The following is a 25,997-nucleotide window of genomic DNA, read 5'->3' on the forward strand; positions in this document are numbered from 1 at the left end:
CGCAGTCGGGCAGTCTCGACTAGAGCTTTCTTGTTATACCCTAAGCCCATTGAAAATGGGAAATCAGGGTATAATGGTTTTGTTGAATATATATTCTTGATCAGGGCGACGAGCTGAGTCGATTTAGCACTGTCCGTTCGTCTGTCCGTATGCTTGAACGCGTCGATGTCAGAAGACTTAAGACCTAGAGACTTGAAATTTTGTTGCCAACCTCCGTATATACCACGCGCATATTGAGTTTTGCTTTAAAAGTCGATAACTTCCCCCGTAAATTTGTTATCGATTAAAAACACTAACGACAACCTAGCTAGAGTCGCCAAATTTTAAATATAGATTCATATGTACTTTATAGAATTTCGATTTTTTTCAAAATTGTGTCGTAGTCGGGCAGTCTCGACTAGAGCTTTCTTACTTGTTATATCTTATTTTTATCATTTTGCAATCCATGATTAGATTCGCGTATGCTATTACACTTGAATTCTTGATTCGAAAATTTTTAGTTTGTACAAATAAAACATTTAGTATGTGTCTGTATCTAAAATAGTTAATATTGTAATAGCTAATTCATGATAATAAATTAAATTTTTAATGCAGAACTACTATGATTCAGAACCACTTTTGATGTTGTTATTGGAAATTAGAAAATAAACAATAATATACTTTTACAAATACGGACTCGTTGCGTGTTAGAAGTATATATCACAATACGTTGAAATATTTGCAAATTTCAAAAAGAACCTATCTATGGATGACCCATCAATCAAGAAAAGGTAAGCTTTATTTTTACCAGCCTAATATTGTTTTTCATGCAAGAATAATTATGTGGATTTAGAAAAATCAATATTCAAATAAATAATTATTATTCATATTAGTTCGTTAGTTATTAATTATTGATTGATATAAGCATAAACGAGTGATGTTTTACCTTTTATTTAAGCTCATACGTATTAGAACTAATTTTTCGCAACAAACAAGTACAGAAATTAAATTGTATCTATTATATGGCTATTTTAATTTATGCTCAATTAAAAAGGTCAAACAGTGGTCATTTTGTTGAGTTGATCTCGTGGCTTTGGCAATGGCATTTGTTACGGCATAATTTATTTGCTAGGTCTGCCTATGCCTATTCAACACATTAAAAACTACCAGTCTTAGTAAAATAACCATCAGCAAATATCGATTTAGTATTGGTTTCTGTTTAACAGCAGTATAAGTGTTTTGATTTTGTGACTCTGCGATGACGTTTTTTAGTGAATTGTTCAATGAGATTTAAAGAGCGATCAGACGCACTGCAATGTGTTTATGAAATGAAATGTTTTATGAAACTGAACAAGTATTACATATATCCAAATATGTATGTATAAAAGTACAGTAGAATCCGATTCTAACGATACTCAAGAGACCGTCGTTATACCCGTATAAGGTTGCTTCTAAAAGTTTGTCTGGGGACCAGAATTTTCGTCGCTATATTATTATATTATATTATAACTGCATTCTAGTATATTGCACACGATTTTAGACTCATTCACGAAAGTGAAATGAGTATATTGGTTTTGTGCAATGTCTGTCTGTCCGTATGAACGCAATCTATTTCGGCACTATTGAAGCTAGAGACTTGAAATTTGGAACACATATTCGTTTATATCTCCGATCTATAAAGTGTTAAAATTTTCCCGATCCGCCCACTAGGGGCGTGGCAAATCCGAAAATTCATTTTCCGATATACCAGAAATCATGTTTGTTGAAGAGCTAGAAAGCTGAACTTTGGTATGTAGGTCCACGCCGATCACCCAAGATATATCTCCGCCCATTAGGGGCGTGGCAAATCAGATAAAACTGTATCTCCTAAAGTTATAAAACTAGAATGCTGAAATTTTGCATGTAAGCTGATGTTTTAATTCTATGAAGATAGGTGAAAAAATTATATATATAGTGATTTTTCGAATTCTGCTATATTTTAGGCACTATTGATGGTAGAGACCTGACATTTTGTATATATACGCGGATTGACCACCCACGTCCAACGAGCTATGGTAGATATATGTCCGCCTATAGGGGGCGTGGCAAACCGCACAAGTTTATATCTCCTACAGTTTAAGAGCTAGAAGCTTCAAATTTGGATAGTTAAGTTACTGGTGGCCTCCTCTAAGCCTCTTTAGGGGCGTGGCATATAAAAAAATACCCTGTAATTTTCACATTTTTTGAGCGTAAGAATTCAAATTTTGCATTTAGGTAACCGGTTGCTCGTTCTAAAAACTGGCTAAAATTGAGGAGTCTACGGCCACTAGGGGCGTGGCAATCGGCATTTACAGTGCCCGAATTGCGACATTTATATGCGTCAGCCATCTATTTATGTATATGTACACATAAGTAGGCTTAATAGGCATTGATAGCACGGAAGGAAACATTTTTATAAAATTAATAAAATATAAAAAAGCTAAAATAACAAAAATTTGCAATTTACAAAAAAGTGTTTTCAGCGGGATTTGAACTCGCACCCAACCCAAACAGCATGTTTGTCAAAATAGCTAAAATAAAGATCGTCGGCGCTTCAGCCTACAGCACCACCGCGTCGTTTCGATCAAGAGTAGTTAAAACGAAATCACATTATTGCTATGACGCCGCATAGCAAAGAAAAGCTAGTGTAGCGGCTGGAAATTCAAAAACAATGCAAAGACAAATCAATCGCAACGGGATTCTTAGAATATGCTAGAGCACGCATTTATGTGTACATACATACATACACACATACAAATGAGCGCGTGTATAAGGCTGGAATGCTTGATGCTATGCGTGCAGGCTTACATACAGTTTGACACGAAAGTGTTTTCACTTGGGAAAAAAATAGCAATTTTGTTCTTTGACATTAAAAAAAAACTACTAAATGTGATATTTCTAATTTTTTTTTAATTACATTATGTTTTTCAATTTGTTGTCTTACAAAAATAACTTTAAAAAAATTAAAAAACTATTAACATAGGCTTAAATAACAATAACAACATAAAAGATATTCAAATTCAACTGACACGAAAGTGTTTGCACAAAAATAAAGTATTCAAAATAAGGCACTATTAATTATATTAAGTATCAAAATTAGTATTTAGTATGACCCCCATTGGCTTCAATGACCGCTTCCAACCGTCTACTCATGGAATTGATTAGTTTTTGCACATATTCCACCGGTGTCTTCTCCCATTCCTCTAATATACAGGCTTTCAAATCGCTTTTGTTTGTTGGACGCCGCTTGGCTGTCCTTTTTTTGAGATCAGCCCACAGATTCTCTATGGGATTAAGGTCGGGACTTTGTGCAGGAGTATCCAACACCTTTGCACAATTGTAGAGAAGCCAGCACCTGACTATGTTAGCTTTGTGTTTGGGGTCATTATCTTGGTAAAACCTAAATGTTGGTTTACCATCCCTAAAAAATCCAAACTTGCGGGCACTGGACACTAGATTCGTGCGTAAAATCTCCAAATACTGTTTCGCATCCATTGTACTCTCGATAAAGCACAATTCTCCAACTCCTTTACTAGAAATACACCCCCAGACCATCACTGAAAGTTTTCCGAACTTAATAGTGGGAATTATATTTTTCCGTTCAAGGGCTTTCAACGGCTTTCTCCAAACACGGCTGGGTCCATCGTTGTAATACAACATCATCTTCGTCTCGTCACAAAATATGGTTTCATCCCAATATGAATCCACATGTCCCACATGCAACCTGGCGAATGTTAGACGTCTTTTCTCATGATTCGACGACAACAATGGTTTTTTCCGCGCAACTCGGGATGCAAACTCGTTCCTTTTTAGGGCTCTGCGGACACTTTCGCGGGATATGTCAATACGACATTCTTCCTGCAGCTCCCTGGCAAGCGTTCTGGTCGAAATTGTTGGGTTATCATTAACTTTCCTGGCCAGAATACGCTCGGCCCTATCTGTTAACGCCCGAGGTCGTCCAGTTGAATGTCTTGGCTCCAGTGTTTCATTGTTTTCTGCACGGCTTAAAATATTGTAAATGGTCCTCTTCGATATTATAAACATTTCTGATATCTCCGCCACTGATTTTCCTATGGAGTGGTTATAATAAACCAATTGAATCATGTCAAATGACAATCGCTTCCCTGGCATTCTTAATTTGTTTAAATTTTTTGAAGATTGAATCGATTCTTACAAAATATGACGAAATTGTTCAGAACATAGCATTAGCCACAGCTGTGCACATTGAAATCGCCGAAAACAACGGTAAATACGAATTTAGCAGTAAGAAGAAATAAAGAATAGCATGTGTGCAAACACTTTCGTGTCAGTTGAATTTGAATATCTTTTATGTTGTTATTGTTATTTAAGCCTATGTTTAAAGTTTTTTAATTTTTTTAAAGTTATTTTTGTAAGACAACAAATTGAAAAACATAATGTAATTAAAAAAAAAATAGAAATATCACATTTAGCAGTTTTTTTTAATGTCAAAGAACAAAAATGCTTTTTTTTCCCCATGTGAAAACACTTTCGTGTCAAACTGTATATAATTATATATACATGTATATATACATGTATATATACATGTATACATGTATGTATGTATTTGCGTATATGTATTTGAGGGCTATTTAAGAAGAAACAAATTTAAACTTATAAAATTATTCGACTAAGAAAATGAAAAGTATTAAGTGCCATTCAGTCAAGCTCGCACCTTCCCAATAAAATATCTATTTTATAAAAAACGAAATATGTATGAAAAAATAAAAAAAAATAACACAGTAAAGGTTCGAACCTCCATTACTCTAACATTACTTGCGTCGCCCTTAGCACCCGCGCCACTGCTTTGCTCGAGCAATCAGTTGCTAAAATAGAATAGCTTAATAAGAGAGCGTCATCAGACAAAACTACAGTAACGGCTAGAAAGTCCAGAAATCAATAGAAATTCTAAGAATGTGACAAAAGGCGCGCTTCTGTCTGTACGCATAGAATAGACGAGGAGTGTGTGCACAAGCATAGGAAAATCGCGCTGATCTGCTGTTAGCTTGAAGCCGGTATCCAATGTATGGATATAAATATATAATAAAAATCAAAATTGTATAAATTATATATGTATGTAATTTGAATGCAATATCTATCGATGATTTTCCAATTTTAATGGCATCATGCCGTGTTTTTTGCTGCGCACTAGACTTGAAAATTGCACTATATACTCTGGTTGACAGCGTTTGGGCTGTGAATGAGTCTTCTGCTATCGGTATCGCCCGATTGCAACGTTCTTACTTGTTTTTATTTTGCGTTAACACTGTCGTAATATTAATTTTCAAGGTTGATTGATTTTAGTACTGATGACCATGATTACGATGAAGTGCAAGATCTACCAAAAGAATCGAACGATCAGCTGCTACAGTCAACATCGCAGTCACAAAACATTGACGACAACCCTGGCACAAGCACGGTTGCCGGTGCTGGAGGCACAGCTGAGGACTCGTCAAAAGTACTTCCACCGCCAAAGCAAAAATCTGTAAAAAATTCAAAGAACAAACAGAAACAGAAATCTGCGAATAAATCAAAAATACCGCGATCTCCGTCTCTGGCAAGCAGCTTCAGCAATTTAGCGAGCAGTATTAGTGGTATTAATAACAACAATACTAGTGTTCCACCTCAAACGCCTCCCTTGCCAACCAGTTATCAAAAGCCGAATAAAAATAAAGCGAAACTTATGAATGGTGTAGAAAAAAAAGGTGTTGCAAGTGCACCTTCGGGGACTATTCTTGCGGTTCCTGATCTTGACTGCAAAGGATCTTCCAACAGCGACAGCAATCTAATGGATAGTTGTGCCCTTGTAACTGATGGAGACTGTGGCACTAATTTGGGAATTGCCCAAGATTATCCCTGTACATCGGGTTCGCGTTCCCATATACAATTATCTCCAATCAATCAAGTGCAGAAACCGGCCACTCCAAGCCCAGCTTCACCCAAAAATTTTCAGTATTTAACTCTGACTGTACGAAAAGATGATAATGGATATGGAATGAAAGTAAGTCAAGTCATATTCCATATATTATATTAATAATATATTTTTGTAGGTGTCTGGCGACAATCCTGTTTTTGTGGAAAGTGTAAAGCCAGGTGGAGCTGCACAAATTGCTGGTTTAGTGGCAGGAGATATGATTTTAAAGGCTTGTACTCGTACTATTATATAAAATGTATTTTCTTACAAAATTTTGAAATGTTTCTTCTATTTTATCTTTTAGGTAAATGGACAAGAAGTACGACAAGAGAAACACCCGACTGTTGTTAGCTATATCAAAGGTGTGTATATAGCTTAATTATAATTTGTTCTATAGTTAGGGTCGACTCTCTTGTTAGACTCTCTTATCCCTGCTCTGCGATAGGGTTATGCAAGTTCTTTTGATGTGAATTGAATCAGTCACTAGGATTCCGTTTTTTTGGAAATCTCTGTTTCGACCTTACTTGGTTCGGCTAGTATGCTGCAATAATGCTTGCACTTATGAGGTAGATTTAATAAATAAATTTTGAGGAATACATACTTAGTGTTGCGGTTTGCACTTGCACTGTTTATCCAATTCGTTGCAGTTCTTTTGATTTTGTTGATCACAAGGGGGATCAATCGCAGTTTTTGGGCAAGTTTTTTTTCTAAAAGTAGTAGCGTGATCTCTAGGTTTATTTCTTGGACAAATTTCTTTAATAGAAGAGGTTAGGGGTGTATCTTTATGATCCGTATGATTTTTTGTTTGACATTTAGAGTCCACATCTGGGTGTGGTTCAATAGTCTGCACAAGTGCCCTTTCGTCAATTCGAATTTTTCGTTCATTCTTTTCTTTTTCTAATGCTTTCTTTTTCTCACTTTCTGTTTGATGCTTATGGTATTGTTCTCGAATGCAGCTTGCTATATCGTTTGTCACGCTAGGTATCCGTTCTAAGATACCATATATGTACGTAGGAAACATGTTAAGTAAGTCAACTAACGTCTTAACTGTTTGATTATAATAGTAAACACCAAGAAAGGATTTTTCTCTTTGAGGTGGTAGTGATGGTAATTGTATGTTTAGATAATCACAAGTTTGTTTGGCATACGGACTGATCCACCTGATTGTTGAATTATAAACCTCTTGCGTTTCATCCGATGAATCCCAAATATTATAGCGTTTTGTGGCCATAATTACAGCAACTACGATTCCCGTGCGCAAAGCAAGATCTAAAATCATTTTGTTTGAGAATAAAATAAAAATTTTAATGCCAAAGATGATTGACCTGATAGGTGTATATACTTTCAATTTTGACAGAATACTATAATATTCAGCCGCCTAAGAAAATCCACGTTTGCCACAGGTAATCCTTGATCTTTGGGAGCTTCAGAGGCTGACTCGATATTATGTTGACCAATGTATATACTGCAGGGCTACGTTCAACATCAATATTAGCACTTTATTACTATATTCCGGGAGAAGCCAAGATTCCGTTAATCGATTGGTGATTCTTTTAGGTATATTTTCGGTCAATATGTTTTTTATATGCATGACAAATCGAGTCGACCAGTCGGGCATGCGACAACAAAAGAAAATGCCTCGTCTAATTGCGTTATTATATTGTCTTTGGGAAACAAAGCAGTTATCATAAGCGCTGACTAGTGTTTCATTTTCAAATCTAATGTTTGAGCTATTTGTCTTTTTTTGTGAACTTCCTGTTATAGGCTCAGCTAATTTATATGCCACCTCCGCCCAAACTCCAATATGCGTGGTAAAAATTCCTGTAAGAAATCCCAAACGTTTTAGAAATGTATATATCATAATGGTCATGTATTTGAATAAGTCATGTTAGTTGAATTTTAAGATGTATTATGAGAAAGACATAATTTTTAACTTAATTTAAATTTGCCAGTTTGAGAATCGCCTACTCGCGTGGTTTTCCGTTGAATAACTGATTGATAGTCTCATTTACATCATCTGTAAACCGATGACAATATTTTGGAAATCTGTTGACCACTAGAAATCCTTCTTTTATAGTGGCATTCCAGACTTCGACAAATGATTCACGCCATAACATTGTGTTCTTCTCGCTTGTCTTACAATACTTAGAGCCGTACTTTTGCTTTAAATCATCCACGTAAGGATTTAGTTGACATTTAATATCCTCATATATGGCAGCTGTAGTATCAGGATTATCCCAAACACCTATTTCTTTGGTTAACCAAACTGTTCCAGCAACAAGAGCCAATTTTATAATTATCATCATAATTGCGTATATTGCTAAATATTTTTCATTGAAAACAACAAATTTTAAATATTTTATTTTTCTAATAAAACCTATTATTTCTTTGAGAACAAATTTGTTGGCCTACTACTTCTCCTTTAAAAATAGCCTGAATGTATTATTTGGTGTTCCATATCACTACAGGAACTATTGTCTAATATATTGACAAATCTTGAGGAAGCTTGTTCCTTTTCAAAATAAAACATGACATGATAAAATATTTTGATTTAATTCTTTAATTCCCAACTTTTAAAATTTTTCGTTTTGAAGCTTCTACAATCGTTGAACTGGCTGTAAAACGCAGCCAAAAGTCTTCTAGGCCCAGCTCTGTGGGTATTGTTCCAACTACACCAGTACTATCAGGACGGGATCGCACTGCCTCAATTACAGGTCCACAGCCTGTTGACGTACGTAATTAGACGAATATGAATCATAAAATTCGAATATTTGTATTGAACATTAATTAATTGCAGAGCATAAAGCGACGGGAAATGGAAACATATAAGATTCAAACATTACAAAAGATGTTAGAGCAGGAAAAATTAAATTTGGATCGCCTTAAAGGTGATACAAATAATCCCAGCTATAAACTGTCGGAGGCAAACATACGAAAACTGCGCGAACAATTACATCAAGTCGGAGCAGAGGTGAGTAAATATATTTTGTTTTTAAAGTTCTTGTTCGTATTAGTGTACATATATGCATAATTGGTTTTATACGTATGTTCTATATATTATATAGTTACGTATTTTTTTCGATCGTCTGAAATAAACAATACTTTCATAGTAACATAAATATCGTAATTACGTAAGATACAAGTTTTGAATAGTGCGGAAAATTCTATACTACAGTGTTTATCATATTTATGACCCACTTAAACAATTGGCTGAAAATTTTTCCCAAATGAAAAATTCCCTAAAAATCTTGAAAAATGAGTAATTCAATATTTGAATTATGATTAAAAACCAACTTTGTGGCGACTTAGCAACACGGGTGCTTTGGTAAGTTTAGATCTCTTTATGATTCCTGACTTCTTAAGAACTCACCTAACAGTCATAGCTGCCACAGATCCGCCTAAGGTCTACAAGGTTGAGCTGTTGCTGGCTTTGTTGCTAATTTTGCGTTTATTGCGCGGTTAGTAATAATCTTCGGGGTTTTCGAAAAAATATTTAATTACACGTCGACTTCTTTTCAAGTTTCGTGAAGTACTCGAAATAGACTCTCCTGACTCGAAACGTGAGAAAATACGACCTTTTTCATAATGAGCTAATTGTTTTCCAAGTGGCATTTCTTTAAAATTATCTAAATTTACTTCATTTCAATGTCTGTAAATCCACAAATCTGTTCAGCTCTTAAAAAAGTTAAATTTGCTACTGTGGGCTATATTTATGATACACAAAAATGCAAGTAAAGATGCGAGAACACAGCAAAAGATAACGGTTCTTTCTTCTTTTTCTATTAATAGAACACAAATTTCGTTAAATTCTACTGAACATGCTTCTGTCAACAAAGTACAGTAATTTATTTTTGAAAAACCATAAAATGTTGTTAAAATTGTTTCGAAGCTTAGGCTGCTGGGTAGGTTGTAAATATGATAAACACTGCATTTATATATATAATTAGAAACCAGCTCTAACGTGTATTATTATTTACCTTTATATTTATCTCGAATCTAAAAACGTACAAATGTGTTGTAAAAGCTGTTATAATATAATGCAATACCTATTATTGTGGTTAGTTCCTAAAATAGTGCTATAATTTCATAATAAATCTAAATAGTTTTTATGCGAAAATCTCATACACCTAAGAATAAAATTTAAATCAATCATTTATGCATATTCACTGGCACGGCTTTATGTATATGTGTACATTTATATAAACATGCATTTGTTGTATAAAAACTATTTATAAAAAAATGTTTGAACTATTTAACAACTGCAAATCATTAACTTCAGGATACGCCAAATATTAAGTGTCAAGCAGGCGAGAAAAATACTGATATACTAATGCACAATCAAATTCAAAATTTGTCTGTCGCCACTCCTCATCACAATCTTCACAACAACAATCATCATCAGCAACAGGTTAGCACACAACAGTCGCAAACAACCCAACACACTTCACCCGCATTCCTATCGCTACTGCCACGTTCACTTTCGTCCCTTTCTTTGGGTACGCGAAAGAATAAAACTGACAAAGATTTGTTAACCTCAACACTAAACAATACAACGGACGTTTTACCTCAGCTACGAGGTCAAGAAGCTTTTAATCCAATGTCGCAGTCTCTTTACCACCATATAAAAGCAAATATGCTAAGCCCTCAACAAAATACTCAGAGAAATTTGCAACAGCAATGCGTTAATCAGCTACAGCAAAGGTCTAAAGAAACTTTGAAATTAAGTTCGGGACCAAAAGGTAAAAATGTTTTTACAATATCTAAGAGTTTGATTGAGGAAGACATACCACCGCCTCTACCACAAAGAAATCCAACAAGGCAGCTTGCTTTAGATTTGGGTACTCCAAATAGTATTCACCAGTTTTCTCCAATTTCTGATTTGGACCGTGCTGGCAGTCCGCAACGAACATCACCGAAGTTTATAGCCAGTAATAATGATGGCAGTGGTCATTTATTTAATAACAATAACAATAGTACAAAGTCAAAGCGATCTAAGATTAAAGCTAAAGCTTTATCGGACCCAAAAATGACTACGCAAATGTTTTTACAAATGGAAACTAATAATGGGCCGATGGCAACAGAAGATGTGGGTACTAGTAAAAAACTTGAAGTAGACTCTTGTCCACCTCCACTGCCTCCACGGCAGCCGGGAATGCTGTCGGAAGAGATAAATCGTGGTAGCTGTCAGAGCCTTGCACAACCAAATTCTATAAGTGCTGGTTACAATTATCCACTGGTTTCAACCTGTACTGCAGTTCAAGGCGACAATATAAAGGTTGCTTTTCCACTATCGCAACGCCCAAACATTGTTCAAAAATTACAACAAGCCCAACAACAGCCACTCGGCTGTCTGTCAACTGCAGTAAGTACATGGAGATCATATCTATAAATATTCCGCTTCTATTTTTGTATTGTATTTTTATTGTATTTTTAATTGTTATTCTATCCCATTATATTTATGCCCCTGATCATAATTGAATATTTTCATTTCTTTGTTAATGTTTGCTTAAACAAGTGTTAATTTACTTAATTATTTTCTAACGCATTCTTTGGTCAAAATCATGTCTGCTTTTAAATTTTAAATAACATAGCTGCACTTTATAATACAAACTCTTACATAAAATTAAAAAAAAATTGTTTTTTTTTTTATTTTTTGTGTTTAAAAATCTTTAAGACCATAATTATTAAAAAGTAAAAATAAAATCTATACATAAATATAAATATTTTATATTGTAATATACTTTATTATATTTTTATAGCGTGAACACATTGAACAATTGAAAATCAGGGTATAATGTGTGTTTTTTTTTTAAGTATGTAACAGTCCATAAAGTATATTCCTGATCAGGACGACGAGCTGAGTCGATTTAGCCCTGTCCTGCTGTCTGTTTTTCCTAGATCTGTGTATATCATCCGCATATCGAGTGTTTCTAAAAAAAAAAAAACAATTAAAATCCTATCGAAAATTGGGTATTAAGTTATATCTGTAGAATTTTGATCTCAGAAGATATAAGAGCTAGAGGTTTGAAATTTTATACACTGAACCCATTGAAAATGGTAAAACTGGGTATACTGCCTTTGTGAAAATGTGGCAGACCCCATAAATTATATATATTCTTGATAAGGGCGACGAGCTGAGTAACGTCCGTCTGTCCGTGCGTTTTCAAGCGCAACTTAAATACTATTAGACCAAGAGCCTTCAGATGCACTGTGTATATAGATTATATAGAAGATTATTTTATTTTCAGAGTTTAGAAACAACTCCACCTTCGCCCCCATTCGAAAAAAACTACCAGACATTTGTGGTCTGGCATATACACAGATTTGAACATTATGATTACGTTCTGAAAGTTTCATGAAGATAGGCCGACTATTCTAGAAATAAATTCTCATAATGCAGCCCAAGCGTAGTCTCTGCTTACTGCGCAGTTAGCAAAGCGCGTGTGTGTGGATGTTTGTGTGTATGTGTTTCTATATGTGTGTGAATACCAGAAGTGCAGAATGATTGGAATATCATTTCTATGCAGGGTTCAGGGTATCTCCTAGACGAGCAGTCTCGACTAGAGGACTCTTACTTTCATGAAGTGAATAAAGTCGAGTGAAGGCGATCGGAATCAATCAAATGCTGCAATCTACCAGAGTTCAAAAAGGCTATAAAATTAGCAATTATCCTCAATAAAGAAAACTCTGAATGAAAAATCAGAATAACATTTTGAATTGCGCAAAATGATTCTTGCAATTGAACTGAAAACAGTATCAATTTTGACCGAAATTTGCTGTTTTTATAACTCATTTAGCTGAGCGACTCTGTATCAATAGTAACATTTTATAAGATAATAGGGTCATCTTATAAAATGTTAGGATCTGGCAATGCCCTCATCAGGAGGTATTTCAGAACGGTAGTGTAACGGATCTTATGAAATTGCAGAATATATTAAAATACCTTATAATTGGCACGATTGTGGATCCCTGTGTTACTATAGGCATTTTGTAGTTGCAGTTAGAAACTGAGTTCTATTAACCTATTCTGGAAGAAGTAGGAAGAATTATAACAATCTTACATTTTTATTTTTATTTATTTTTTTTTGTAATTTACAAATAAGTTATGTGGTGTGGTGTAATTCTTAAATATGTATGTTTGCATACAATAAATTATATGTTTGTTAGATGTAATCAAATAAAATAATAGTAGATCAACGCAGCATATTCATTTTGCTTTATAAAAATTTGGTAGTCATCCACTGAGAGAGTATTAAAGTTTTATTCGTTATCCGTCTTGCTATCCGTCAATAAGAATGTAAACCATTTCTTTCCTAATTAAAGTAAAGACTTGAATAAACATGTATTTGAACGTACTTGCATCCTATAAAGTTTTAAAATTTTCCTGAAATGATACAGTCGAGTTTTAGTTTATTTTAAGACAGAGCTTAATAGACAAGTTTTAGGATTACATATATAGTAATATAGAAAATATTAAACATTATTAAAAATTAACGGATAAAATAAAAAGTGCGTTGTACTGATGACGGCCAATGTATATCTTGCTAGACACTCAAAACAAGGGCAGATAACATAATGCGGACAGATGTCTGACACCTAACCAAAAAATTTAAGCTGCTTTCAATCGTGAATGAGTATAATGCGGTCGAGAATGCCCGGCTGGGCCAATCTTATTTGCTCAAAGTATAACTAAAAATACTTCTAATAATTAATAGGTCTTAGGGCAAACACCCCCGCTAAATCAAATGAAGCATCGACGCGTCGGATCATCACCGGACAACATGCATCCAAGACACCCAGGTAAGTCTTTTCATATGACTAATCTGAATTAATGGATTAGTACAAATCACAAAGTAGATATAATAAGTTCTATAGACATTTATTAATAGTTTTATGTAAACCTTCATCTCATATATGGTATAATTTCCGATCTCAGCTCGAGCAGTTTCACTCTCGATTCTTAAATATCTTCTTATGAAAGCTAAATGGCTAATAAAATACACTTTCTATTGTAGCAAAATAACTGTGAATATTTGTATTATCTTTCCGTCAACGATTTTTAAGTTCTTTGTAGGAAAAATTATTTTTTGTTTACCTGAAAGCTTAAAAGCAAACCAAACGTGGCGCTTGCATAATCATTTTTTGTTTTGATCATATTCGACAGATCGCTTAGTTAAAACCATCTCTGGCTCTTGGGAAATTGTGGAAAAAGATAATGAGATAACACCACCAGGCACTCCACCGCCGCCTTACTTAACCAATTCACACATGTCTGTACCTGAAGAGTCCAATGAAAACTGTACTGGAGGAGCAGGAATCTGTATAGAATCGCATCACTTTACTCCTATGGCAGGGGCAACTTCACCTTCGCAGCAGGCTCTTCTTTCCAGCCGTTTACACGCAGCCCAATCAACTGATACTCAGAAAAAAATTATTTCAATGGAAGATGAAAACTCGTCGGATCAAGAAGAACCATTTATTGATGAGAATGGGCCATTCAACAACCTAACTCGACTACTTGAGCCAGAAAATGTAGTTTTTCTAGCTGTTTTCCTTAACTATGTTTTATCAAATTCCGAACCAGCGCCACTTCTTTTTTACTTAATTACTGAACTTTATAAGGAAGGTACTTCCAAAGACATGCGGAAATGGGCATATGAAATACATTCAACTTTTCTTGTACCGCGTGCACCGCTTTCGTGGTATCGGCAAGATGAGTCTTTAGCTAGAGAAGTGGACAATGTGTTACAATCAGAATTTGACAAAGTGGAAATACTGAGTACTGTGTTCTTACGTAGTCGAAAACGCGCCAAGGATCTTATTAGCGAACAGTTGCGAGAATTTCAGCAAAAGCGTACGGCTGGCTTAGGTACAATATATGGACCTACCGATGATAAGCTCGCTGAAGCGAAGGCTGATAAGCAGAAGGAACAAATTATTGATAAATATCTTATGCCTAATCTGCAATTGTTAATGTAAGCATGCGATATGACTATTATTTTGGATCATACAATGTATAATTTACCTTATTGCAGTGAAGAGTTTGAAAAGGATTTGCCTCAAGAAGATGCTCGAAAATTAGCTTTGTGCTCTGCTCTTTCCACGGTTATTCATCGCATATTTACAACGCGCTCGCATCCAAACACTATAGTGGATCGTGTTCATCATTTTGTTAGTCGTGAAAAAAGTTTTAAATCACGATTAATGGGCAAAAATAGAAAGGTTTGTTAAATTGAACCCAAAAACATACTGCCACATTCGATCATTTATATTTGATATGATTGAGGTCGATTTGCTATTATTCTCTTTCAAACCCTTTCTATCCTGAAACATATTTCTCATAAGCATTACTATATATTTTGACTAGATGATAGCACGGGGTCATCCGTTAGTATTACGACAATACTACGAAGTGACGCATTGTAATCATTGCCAAACAATCATATGGGGTGTTAGTCCCCAAGGTTATCATTGCACAGGTAAACTTAATAACTTATTTTTTTATTCGCTGAGTATTACGATGTAAATTTTATTTTTTGCAGATTGTAAATTGAATATACATCGATTATGCTCGAAAGTTTTAGAAGAAAGCTGTCCGGGACCTCTTCCTCAAGCAAAACGACACCCCCATAACGACAATAAAATTAGTAAATTTATGGGTAAAATAAGGCCGCGGACAAGCGATTTTATAGCAAGTGAGTTGATACAAAAAATATGTTTTATAGCTTTGCTAATTTAATTTATTTCAGATGAAAAGCGCGCTCGCCAGGACGACACAGACATTGATATTGAGTCAAACAACGGTAAGTGCGTGCACCATCACCATCACAGCTTTTTCTTTTTATACCCTGAACCCATAGAAAATGGGAAATCGGGGTATAATAGTTTTGTGAAAAGTATGAAACAGGCAGAAGGAGTCATCACAGACCCCATAAACAATATATATTCTTGGTCAGGGCGACGAACTGAGTTGATATAACCCTGTCCGTCCGTCCATATGAGTGCGTCGATCTCAGAAGATATAAAAGCTGGTGTGCTGAAATTTGGCATTTATAACATATACTACACTACAAGTTTATTATATTTTTTATAACTCACCCGATAACTTTTTATAGAGAATAATCAAAAAATTTAGTTTTGTTCAGCTTAATTTCAACTCCCAGGTATAAAGACCTGGATACTTCAGATTTACTGTGTATATACATTTAATGAAAAAAATTTTGTAATTTACATATTTTGGATACTACGCCCCATTTGCCCCAATTTAAAAAAAAAAAACGTATTTTAAGTATTAAAGACTTGTGCTTTGAAAGGTATACACATTATGAAAACATTATGATTACGTCTGAAAGTTTCATTAACATAGTCCGTCTACAAAAGAAATTTTTCAACAAAAAAATTCTCATAATATTACCCACACTGCAGCGCAGCCCAAACGCTGTCGCTGCTTACTGCGCAGTTAGCAGAACGCGTGCTTATACGTACGTGTGGATGCATGTGTATGTGTGTGTGCATAAAAGAAGTGCAGAATAATTAGAATATCAGCTTGGAGGGTTCAGGGTATATATATATACACTAGTCGGCATAAATATTTTGACGAAATCGTCTTGTGACTATTAAAGCTGGCATTGCTTAGTACCGTTACATAAATGAACGAAAATTGTGAGCAAAGCAAAGAGTGTATTAATAATAGCTCTATGTATGCCAAATTTTATGCTGTTTATAGATAATTTGCCCCGTTATTTGGTTATCGATTAAAAACACCGAAAACCAATAATAAATGTACCTCTCATCCTCACATTTGTAAAAGGCGTATTTCAAATACTAGAGACTGTGCTTTGACAAATGCATGCATATCTATGTTATATTTATAATCTGAAAGTTTCATGAAAAAAGTACATCCATAAGGAAAGGTTATTTTTATGTTGTAAAAATACAAGGATATCTGAGCATAAATACTACAGCTTCAATGGCCGCAAATTTTATCCCTAGCCCGGCTATAAAACGCACTGCAAATAAATTTCGATTGTCGTCAAGCTCTGTTGTAGCAAATTAATAAAGTTAAAAATATAATTACCTTTAAATCTTCACAACTCCAGTTGCCAAGCATAAAATATGAGCTTTGCAGCCAGAATCCTTTTAGGGGATGCTGATGAAATATTTTTCGAACACCTCAAAATGCTTCAAGAATATAATCTATGAACGTACTGTGTTGGCGTTGAAATAAAGTAAAGTTTGGGACCTAAACAAAGTACAGAAAATAATTACAATAGTATAAACAACCCGATGGGTGTATTTTATTTGCCAGTCCGGCAAGCTATGCCCACGTTTCACAGCCAAATATGGTCAGTGATACTACTGAGACTATGAAAAGAAAGTTTTAGAAAGAAAACTTAAAATAAAAATTAAATATAGCATTATTAGGTAAAGATAATATAATAATTAAAATATTTATTAATATAAAATAATAATAACAAGTAAGAACGTTGCAATCGGGCGATACCGATAGCAGAAGACTCATTCACAGCCCAAACGCTGTCAACCAGAGTATATAGTGCAATTTTCAAGTCTAGTGCGCAGCAAAAAACACGGCATGATGCCATTAAAATTGGAAAATCATCGATAGCTATTGCATTCAAATTACATACATATATAATTTATACAATTTTGATTTTTATTATATATTTATATCCATACATTGGATACCGGCTTCAAGCTAACAGCAGATCAGCGCGATTTTCCTATGCTTGTGCACACACTCATCGTCTATTCTATGCGTACAGACAGAAGCGCGCCTTTTCTCACATTCTTAGAATTTCGATTGATTTCTGGACTTTCTAGCCGTTACTGTAGTTTTGTCTGATGACGCTCTCTTATTAAGCTATTCTATTTTAGCAACTGATTGCTCGAGCAAAGCAGTGGCGCGGGTGCTAAGGGCGACGCAATTAATGTTAGAGTAGGGGAGTTTCGAACCTTTACTGTGTTATTTTTTTTATTTTTTCATACATATTTCGTTTTTTATAAAATAGATATTTTATTGGGAAGGTGCGAGCTTGACTGAATGGCACTTAATACTTTTCATTTTCTTAGTCGAATAATTTTATAAGTTTAAATTTGTTTCTTCTTAAATAGCCCTCAAATACATATACGCAAATACATACATACATGTATACATGTATATATACATGTATATATAATTATATATGTAAGCCTGCACGCATAGCATCAAGCATTCCCGCCTTATACACGCGCTCATTTGTATGTGTGTATGTATGTATGTACACATAAATGCGTGCTCTAGCATATTCTAAGAATCCCGTTGCGATTGATTTGTCTTTGCATTGTTTTTGAATTTCCAGCCGCTACACTGGCTTTTCTTTGCTATGCGGCGTCATAACAATAATGTGATTTCGTTTTAACTACTCTTGATCGAAACGACGCGGTGGTGCTGTAGGCTGAAGCGCCGACGATCTTTATTTTAGCTATTTTGACAAACATGCTGTTTGGGTTGGGTGCGAGTTCAAATCCCGCTGAAAACACTTTTTTGTAAATTGCAAATTTTTGTTATTTTAGCTTTTTTATATTTTATTAATTTTATAAAAATGTTTCCTTCCGTGCTATCAATGCTTATTAAGCCTACTTATGTGTACATATACATAAATAGATGGCTGACGCATATAAATGTCGCAATTCGGGCACTGTAAATGCCGATTGCCACGCCCCTAGTGGCCGTAGACTCCTCAATTTTAGCCAGTTTTTAGAACGAGCAACCGGTTACCTAAATGCAAAATTTGAATTCTTACGCTCAAAAAATGTGAAAATTACAGGGTATTTTTTTATATGCCACGCCCCTAAAGAGGCTTAGAGGAGGCCACCAGTAACTTAACTATCCAAATTTGAAGCTTCTAGCTCTTAAACTGTAGGAGATATAAACTTTTGCGGTTTGCCACGCCTCTATAGGCGGACATATATCTACCATAGTTCGTTGGACGTGGGTGGTCAATCCGCGTATATATACAAATTTTCAGGTCTCTAGCATCAATAGTGCCTAAAATATAGCAGAATTCGAAAAATCACTATATCTTCAGGTCCGATTTGCCACGCCCCTAGTGGGCGATTTTTTCACCTATCTTCATAGAATTAAAACATCAGCTTACATGCAAAATTTCAGCATTCTAGGATTATAACTTTAGGAGATACAGTTTTATCCGATTTGCCACGCCCCTAATGGGCGGAGATATATCCGCCATAGCTTGTGATCTTGGGTGATCGGCGCGGACCTACATACCCAATTTCAACTTTCTAGCTCTTCAACAAACATGATTTCTGGTATATCGGAAAATGAATTTTCCGATTTGCCACGCCCCTAGTGGGCGGATCGGGAAAATTTTAACACTTTATAAATCGAAGATATACACGAGTATGTGTTCCAAATTTCAAGTCTCTAGCTTCAATAGCGCCGAAATAGATTGCGTTCATACGGACAGACGGACAGACGGACGGACAGCAAGACGGACATTGCACAAAACCAATATACTCATTTCACTTTCGTGAATGAGTCTAAAAAGTAAGGAAGCTCTAGTCGAGACTGCTCGATTACGACATCCCCTGAACCCTTGGAGCAATAGCTATTTCATTAATCAATCAATCATTCAATAATGTTTCTTTTGGACATATGATCTTCATGAAACTTTTAGATTATGCGAGCCACTAGTATTTGAAATACGCCTTTTACAAAGGTGATGGTGAGGGGGTGAATATAGGGGTGGGCGGTAATTTTTAACAAAAACCGGGTGAGGTGGTGAATATAGGGGTGGGCGGTAATTTTTAACAAAAACCGGGTGAGGTGGTAAATATAGGGGTGGGCGGTAATTTTTAACAAAAACCGAAATTGTATAAAATACATATACACTCATGGTCAAATTAATAGGTGTGAAATTTTTTTTTTAAATGGGAATAACGTCTATATTTTTTCATGTAACTAAAAAATTTAATTTATATTAAAAAATAGACACATTATAGAATAACAACAACAAAAAACAAGTTTAAAAAATAATAATTTTTAGCATAATTTTGGCATACATCACAAAAAACTCAAATTTTTGCTGGCCAGATTAATAGGTGTACCCAGCAAATTAAAAAAAAAAGTTAAAAATTCTGAAATATTGTAGAATATTTAGAATATATATTTAGATAAGTATGGTTAATACCCTGTATATCCGCCTTTATTCGCAATGACTTTGCTGATTCTTTGGGGCATAGACGATATTAACCTTCTACACCTTTCCACAGGAATGGTGCTCCATTCCTTCTGAGTATTTTCCAATAATTGGGTGTAATTGAAGCAGGTAGTCTTGAAAATTTGCCTTTTCAAGTGTCCCCAAAGGTTCTCAGTTGGATTGAGATCTGGAGACTGACTTGGCCACTCATAAACTTCAATTATATTTTCATGAAAACAATCCTTAACTACTGGGGAGTCCTATTTAGAATCGTTATCCTGTTGGAATTTCTATTTTAGAGGTATGTTGTCGTGGACATATGGTAGCATAACACTACTCAATAGTTCCTTTTACAGAAATCTGTTTATTATGAAAATGGTCGATGGTGCATTTCAAAACCATGCCATAAAAAGCAGTCTCAATCCATTATGCCGCCTCCTCCGTGCTTAACCGCTTTTTTTGTATATCTAGGATCCAATTCTTTGCCTTTAGGTCTTCGAACATTTATATTTGAGTCATTCTCAAATAAATTTTTTTTTGTTTCATCACTCCAGAGAATATTCCTCCATTTACGCTCTCCCTCTAAACCACACCAGGCCTTGTGAGTTTGAGCAAAATTAAGCCTCATCCGAATATTTGATTAACGCAATAGAGATTCGAGCTTAATAGAAGTCGACGAATAGTTCGTGCCGATACAACATTGCTCATTTCGATGGCAATCGCTCTCGAAGACTTAAAAGGGTCCCTTTTAGCCAAGGTGACTATCCGGGAATCCTCTCTTACGGTAGTTTTCCTCCGGGCACCCGGCTTCTTTTTATCTTTTTTGGGTTTAGAGCATTTGTAACGAAGTTCTCCGATCGTCCCATTAGTTAGGCAATGCATTTATAAGTTTTACCCTTTTCACGAAATTTTGGAAACTCTAGCTCTAAAGATGTAGGAGATAAAATTAAATAACTAATTTTCGATAAGTTTTTAATTGATAATTGATAAATATCGGTAGTTGTTATCAATATTTAGAGAAAAACTCGACATACGCGTGATATACACGGACCTAGGAAAAAAAAAGTAAGAAAATTCTAGTCGAGAGTACTCGACTAGATACTACCCTGAACTCAACTAATAAAAATACCCATTTAGTATGGTTAAAATTTCAATTTCGGTGTATTTAAAAATATACATGAAATAGAAAACTCATTTATGAAAATATAAAAATATTTTGAAACAATTAAAAAAATTATCATCAGTTGCACCGATCGGGACTCGAACCGCGACTTCTCAATCGAGCGTCATGCAGCTAACACACTACGCCACCTCACTTCTAAAATGTGCGCTGGCAAAACTCAAATAGATTCATTGCTGCAGCGCCATCTAGCAAAACTAAACCAAACTAACAGCTGATGTGATTCAAAGAATGTTCCAGAAGAAGTTTGAATGTATGTGTGTACACGTATACGATGCTGTTGTAGCTGCTGCACGTGCGTTTGTTAATTGGCCAAATATTTGATAATTTTTAATTAATTTTTGACTGAACGGAATTTAATGACACTCAGCATATGATCTACATAATATATTGAATATTTGAGAAATTAAAAAAAAATTAAAAATCATTCACAATTATCTGTAGTGGCATCTGACTTGAACTTTAATGTTATTATTCGATAAAAACATAACGGGGTGGTTTATCGAATTTTAAAAGCAAACTCGACATGCGCGCTGTATATACGGTCATTTAAAAAAAATTCAAGTCTCTTATATCTTCGGAAATCCACGCGTTCAAGCATACGGACAGACGGACAGACAGACAGACGGACAGGGCCAAATCAACTCAGCTCGTCGCCCTGATCAAGAATATATATAGTTTGTGGGGTCTGCCACGCCTCCTTCTGCCTGTTACATACATTTCAACAAAACCATTATACCCTGATTTTCCATTGAAAATGGGTTCAGGGTATAAAAATGTCAAGTCCCTAGCTCTTATACCTTCTGAGATCGACGCGTTCATACATACGGACGGACGGACAAACAGACGGACAGGGCCGAATCGATTCAGCTTGTTGCCCTGATCAAGAATATATACTTTGTGGGGTCTACCACGCCTCCCTCTGCCTGTTACATACATTTCAACAAAACCATTATACCCTGATTTCTCATTTTCAATGGGTTCAGGGTATAACAAGTAAGAAAGCTCTAGTCGAGACTGCTCGACTACGAGATCCCCTGAACCCTTGGAGCAATAGATATTTCAACAATTTTTCGCGTCTTTCAGCTTACATAAGAAACACGACACGAACTGCGAACTGCGACACACATACACACACACATGAATACACACACAAACGCATACACACACATACACACACACACACATACACAAACAATTACATACATATACACACACAAGCATAAACACGCATGGGCGGCAGTGTGCGCTTACTATGAGAACTTAATTGCTTAATAACTTTTTTTGTGGACATACGATCTTCATGAAACTTCCAGATTATGATTATAACATGGATATGCATGTAATTGCTAAAGCACAAGTCTCTAGTATTTGAAATACGCTTTTTACAAAAGTGATGATGAGGGGGTGAATTTAAGGGTGGGGGTAAATTTTAACAAAAACCGAAATTGTATGAATTGCATATAAGCATACATTAAAAATTTGGAGACCCTAGCAATAAAGGTGTAGAAGATATAATTTTATAACTGGTTTTCGATAAGGTTTTTAATCGATAAAAAAAAGATCGGGATGGGTTATCGATTTTTAATGATAAACTTGATATGCGCGCTGTAATTACGGACATTTAAAAAAAATTGTAGTCTCTAGCTCTTATATCTTCTGAAATCCACGCGTTCATACATACGGACAGACGGACAGACGGACGGACGGACAGACGGACAGACAGACGGACAGGGCCAAATCAACTCAGCTCGTCGCCCTGATCAAGAATATACACTTCGCGTCATCAGGTTAGCGCCCCCCCTTACACTCATTTTCTTTCACGTTTTTCTCTTTGCCTATTGCACGCAACTTCTTGGTTTTTTTTTTTATTTCATTATCATCATATGAGATGTCTCTCATACCAAAAAAAAAAGCGCGAGTGAAAACCCGTTATGTTTTATTTTTTATTCTTTTCTATTTTCGCAAAAAATGTGTGCACTTATCTTGCGTCATCAGATTAGCGCCCCCAAATGCTATTGCTTATTTTGGCAATTAAACTCACCAAATTTTTTGTGAAGCTCAAAGCATTCAATATATTTATAGTATGGGTAAAGAAACAGTTTTATCTTTGGTTGAAAATCAAAGATTGAGGCATACTTTGAATCTAGACTATGCAACCAAAAAATTGCTGAAAAAACAGGAAAAAACAGAAAACTAAGTGGCAATTTTCTTACAAATAGGGAAAACTATGGAAAAAGCGGCAATAATCAAGCGATTTCAGAAGGAAATAGAAGAGCATTAGTTCGGAAAGCTTCGAATTCCCATGAATCGACCACCAAGATTAGGGATAAAATATGATTTACCATGCCCCTACTGGGTGTAGACACTTAATTTTTGCTCAGTTCTTAGATACAGTTTTATCCGATTTGCCACGCCCCCAATGGGCCATTGCTTGTGATCTTGGGTGATCGACGCAGACCTACATACCAAATCTCAGCTTTCTAGCTCTTCAACTAACATGATTTCTGGCATATAGAAAAATGCATTTTCCGATTAGCCACGCCCCTAGTGGGCGGATCGGGTAAATTTTAATACTTTATAAATCGGAGATATACAAAATACAAGAAAAAAAATATTTAGTCAAGAAAAGAAAATTATTAAAAGTTGTTGCAAGAATAGTTGATAATGCCAAGGAATAAGAAACAGAAGAAAAGAGTAAAGGAAGAGCCAAAATGGAATATAGGATAGGATTGAGAAATAACTACACAACATTTGCACCGAAATGTACACCAGTGCTTATGCCTGGGCACTGTGAGTGATTTCCCTAAGATAAGCTAAAAGTAAGGATTTTATTTTAGGAAGAGAGAGAGCTCTAAGGAAAATACGTGATAATATTTATTGAAAAGCAAAGAACATGAGACGCACTGTGCAAAGAATAATTCCTAGTGCACACAGGTAAATGAAGCGGACGATAGTGTCTAGTTGTTCGGAACGGAACCGAAAAATTTAGACGACTCAACAAAGAGGACGTATTAATATCATCGCTAATCAATTTATGCAGAAAAATAATTCCTAAAATTGTTCTGCGATCGGTTAGCGACGGAAGATCGATGAGCTGTAAGACGGTAATCGTAAATTACTGTCCCATCTAAGATCTCTTAAGGCAAAGAGAAGAAACTGTTTTTGAGCCGATTCGATACGATCCTGATTTGTACGATCCTAATTTCGCAATGCCTCTATAATTGGAAATATCAGATCTTCCACCTTTTTTATAAAGGGGAATGATGAAAGATTCTTTCCAAATTGAAGGGAACACAAAAGTATCTATAATTGGAAATATCAGATCTTCCACCTTTTTTATAAAGGGGAATGATGAAAGATTATTTCCAAATTGAAGGGAACACAGAAGTATCTAAGGACAATTGAACAATTTTAGTAGTTGTGACTGAAGAGAAACACTGCACTCTTTAATCACACAACTAGGCATATTATCGGCATAGGGAGAAAAAGATGATTTCAATGTCTTAATAGCTGCAGTATCTTTAGGAGTATTTATAGACCCATATTCAGGAAGTGAATATGGATATGAGTTGCTGTAGAGATCAGCAGAAGAATAAGTGGATTGAAAAAAATCTGAAAATAGATCAGAGGAATCCTGGTCATTGCAAGTTTTTTCACCACCAAGGTCAAATGAGGACGGCAAACCAGAAGATTTACGAGTTTACAAATGAGTAAAATATCTTTGGATCTCGAGAAAACTGACGTTTGCAACGTATAAGATAATTCTCATAACAACTAGAATTTAAAAGATTGAAATTTGACTTGGCAATGGAATATTTAGACCAATCAACACTTGAACCAGACTTTTTATAATTTTTAAAACATTTAGTTTTAATGTTTCTTAAGGTCGAAAGAGTTTTGGTGAACCAAGGTGGCTTATTTGAATCTGGCCAAATACGGCAGAGAGGGACACATACATCCAGAATAGTGTTTAAGGTGATATAAAAACGATGGTGCCAAATTAATATCAACCGACTCATATAAAATAGACCAGTCTGTTAAATTAATTAATTCGTTAAGCAAAACAAAATTTCATTTACGATAACAGCGACTAAGTTTAGAAGGCAAGGGAGTATTAGTGTGAGGATTATCAACAGTTAATAAAACCTCTAAAGTGGGGTTATGTATATCCTCTGGTAAGCAGAAAGGTGTTGATCTCACGACATTAATGAGCTAATCATGATAAACAAACACAAGATCTAGAGTGCGATTTAGATGGTTTGAAAAAGGGTTCATCTGAAACATAGACAGGTTAAACAATTCATCAAAAAGATAGTAATTTGCACCAAGGAATATTAAAATCACCCAACACAAGAAAAAAGTCTCTATCATTTACATGCTCATAAATTTCTTTTATACAAGTTATATGTTGAACATAAACTTGTACATCTGACGAGGGAGGGATGTAAGAGCATATGATAAATAACACCTATAATGTCCACATCAAGAAGCGACGAAAAGGTAAACAATTCAGAGAGGATAGTGGATTTAACAGCAATTAACACCCCACTCCCTCTACGCATAGCATGGTCAAGTCTATAAATAGTGAAATTATTTAAAAGGATCTCACTGTTATGAATATTATTACACGACCATCTTTCAGTGAAAGCGATAATATCATATTGTA

The 25,997-nt window shown here is 35.1% G+C and overlaps 3 protein-coding genes and 1 long non-coding RNA gene across 9 annotated transcripts in view; 1 reads left to right on the forward strand and 3 right to left on the reverse strand.

Moving 5' to 3' along the window:
- RhoGEF2 (Rho guanine nucleotide exchange factor 2) overlaps window positions 1-25,997 on the forward strand; it is a 43,102-nt gene that overhangs the window by 2,095 nt on the left and 15,010 nt on the right. For 4 of the 6 annotated variants that reach the window (XM_018012617.2, XM_018012619.2, XM_089470465.1 and 1 more), the window contains exons 2-14: window positions 595-770; window positions 5,305-6,016; window positions 6,066-6,158; window positions 6,234-6,291; window positions 8,524-8,660; window positions 8,727-8,900; window positions 10,209-11,291; window positions 13,645-13,729; window positions 14,094-14,904; window positions 14,965-15,151; window positions 15,297-15,408; window positions 15,472-15,624; window positions 15,679-15,732. In XM_018012617.2, coding sequence (XP_017868106.1) covers window positions 745-770; window positions 5,305-6,016; window positions 6,066-6,158; window positions 6,234-6,291; window positions 8,524-8,660; window positions 8,727-8,900; window positions 10,209-11,291; window positions 13,645-13,729; window positions 14,094-14,904; window positions 14,965-15,151; window positions 15,297-15,408; window positions 15,472-15,624; window positions 15,679-15,732 — 3,685 coding nt within the window. In that variant the 5' untranslated portion in view covers window positions 595-744. The remainder of the gene's footprint in view (window positions 1-594; window positions 771-5,304; window positions 6,017-6,065; window positions 6,159-6,233; window positions 6,292-8,523; window positions 8,661-8,726; window positions 8,901-10,208; window positions 11,292-13,644; window positions 13,730-14,093; window positions 14,905-14,964; window positions 15,152-15,296; window positions 15,409-15,471; window positions 15,625-15,678; window positions 15,733-25,997) is intronic. The other 2 variants (XM_089470468.1, XM_089470469.1) reach the window with 2 other exon arrangements.
- Window positions 6,170-7,564, reverse strand: LOC149268895 (uncharacterized). Its single transcript, XM_089470498.1, has 2 exons — window positions 6,531-7,564; window positions 6,170-6,470 (listed from the first exon to the last, which is right to left on the reverse strand). The coding sequence occupies exon 1, from the start codon at window positions 7,206-7,208 to the stop codon at window positions 6,531-6,533; it is 678 nt and encodes a 225-aa protein (XP_089326624.1). The 5' UTR covers window positions 7,209-7,564; the 3' UTR covers window positions 6,170-6,470.
- On the reverse strand, window positions 7,682-8,405 carry LOC149268896 (MICOS complex subunit MIC13 homolog QIL1). Its single transcript, XM_089470499.1, has 2 exons — window positions 7,898-8,405; window positions 7,682-7,750 (listed from the first exon to the last, which is right to left on the reverse strand). Exons 1-2 carry the CDS (start codon window positions 8,233-8,235, stop codon window positions 7,705-7,707), a joined length of 384 nt encoding a protein of 127 aa, XP_089326625.1. The 5' UTR covers window positions 8,236-8,405; the 3' UTR covers window positions 7,682-7,704.
- Window positions 12,163-25,909, reverse strand: LOC149268897 (uncharacterized). The gene is made up of 2 exons (XR_016270344.1): window positions 17,007-25,909; window positions 12,163-16,938 (listed from the first exon to the last, which is right to left on the reverse strand). It is a non-coding gene; the product is annotated as an uncharacterized LOC149268897 (long non-coding RNA).

This window comes from Drosophila arizonae, chromosome 5 (assembly GCF_054131065.1).
Source record: "Drosophila arizonae isolate 15081-1271.41 chromosome 5, UAZ_ARI_1.0, whole genome shotgun sequence".
Taxonomy (NCBI): domain Eukaryota; kingdom Metazoa; phylum Arthropoda; class Insecta; order Diptera; family Drosophilidae; genus Drosophila; species Drosophila arizonae.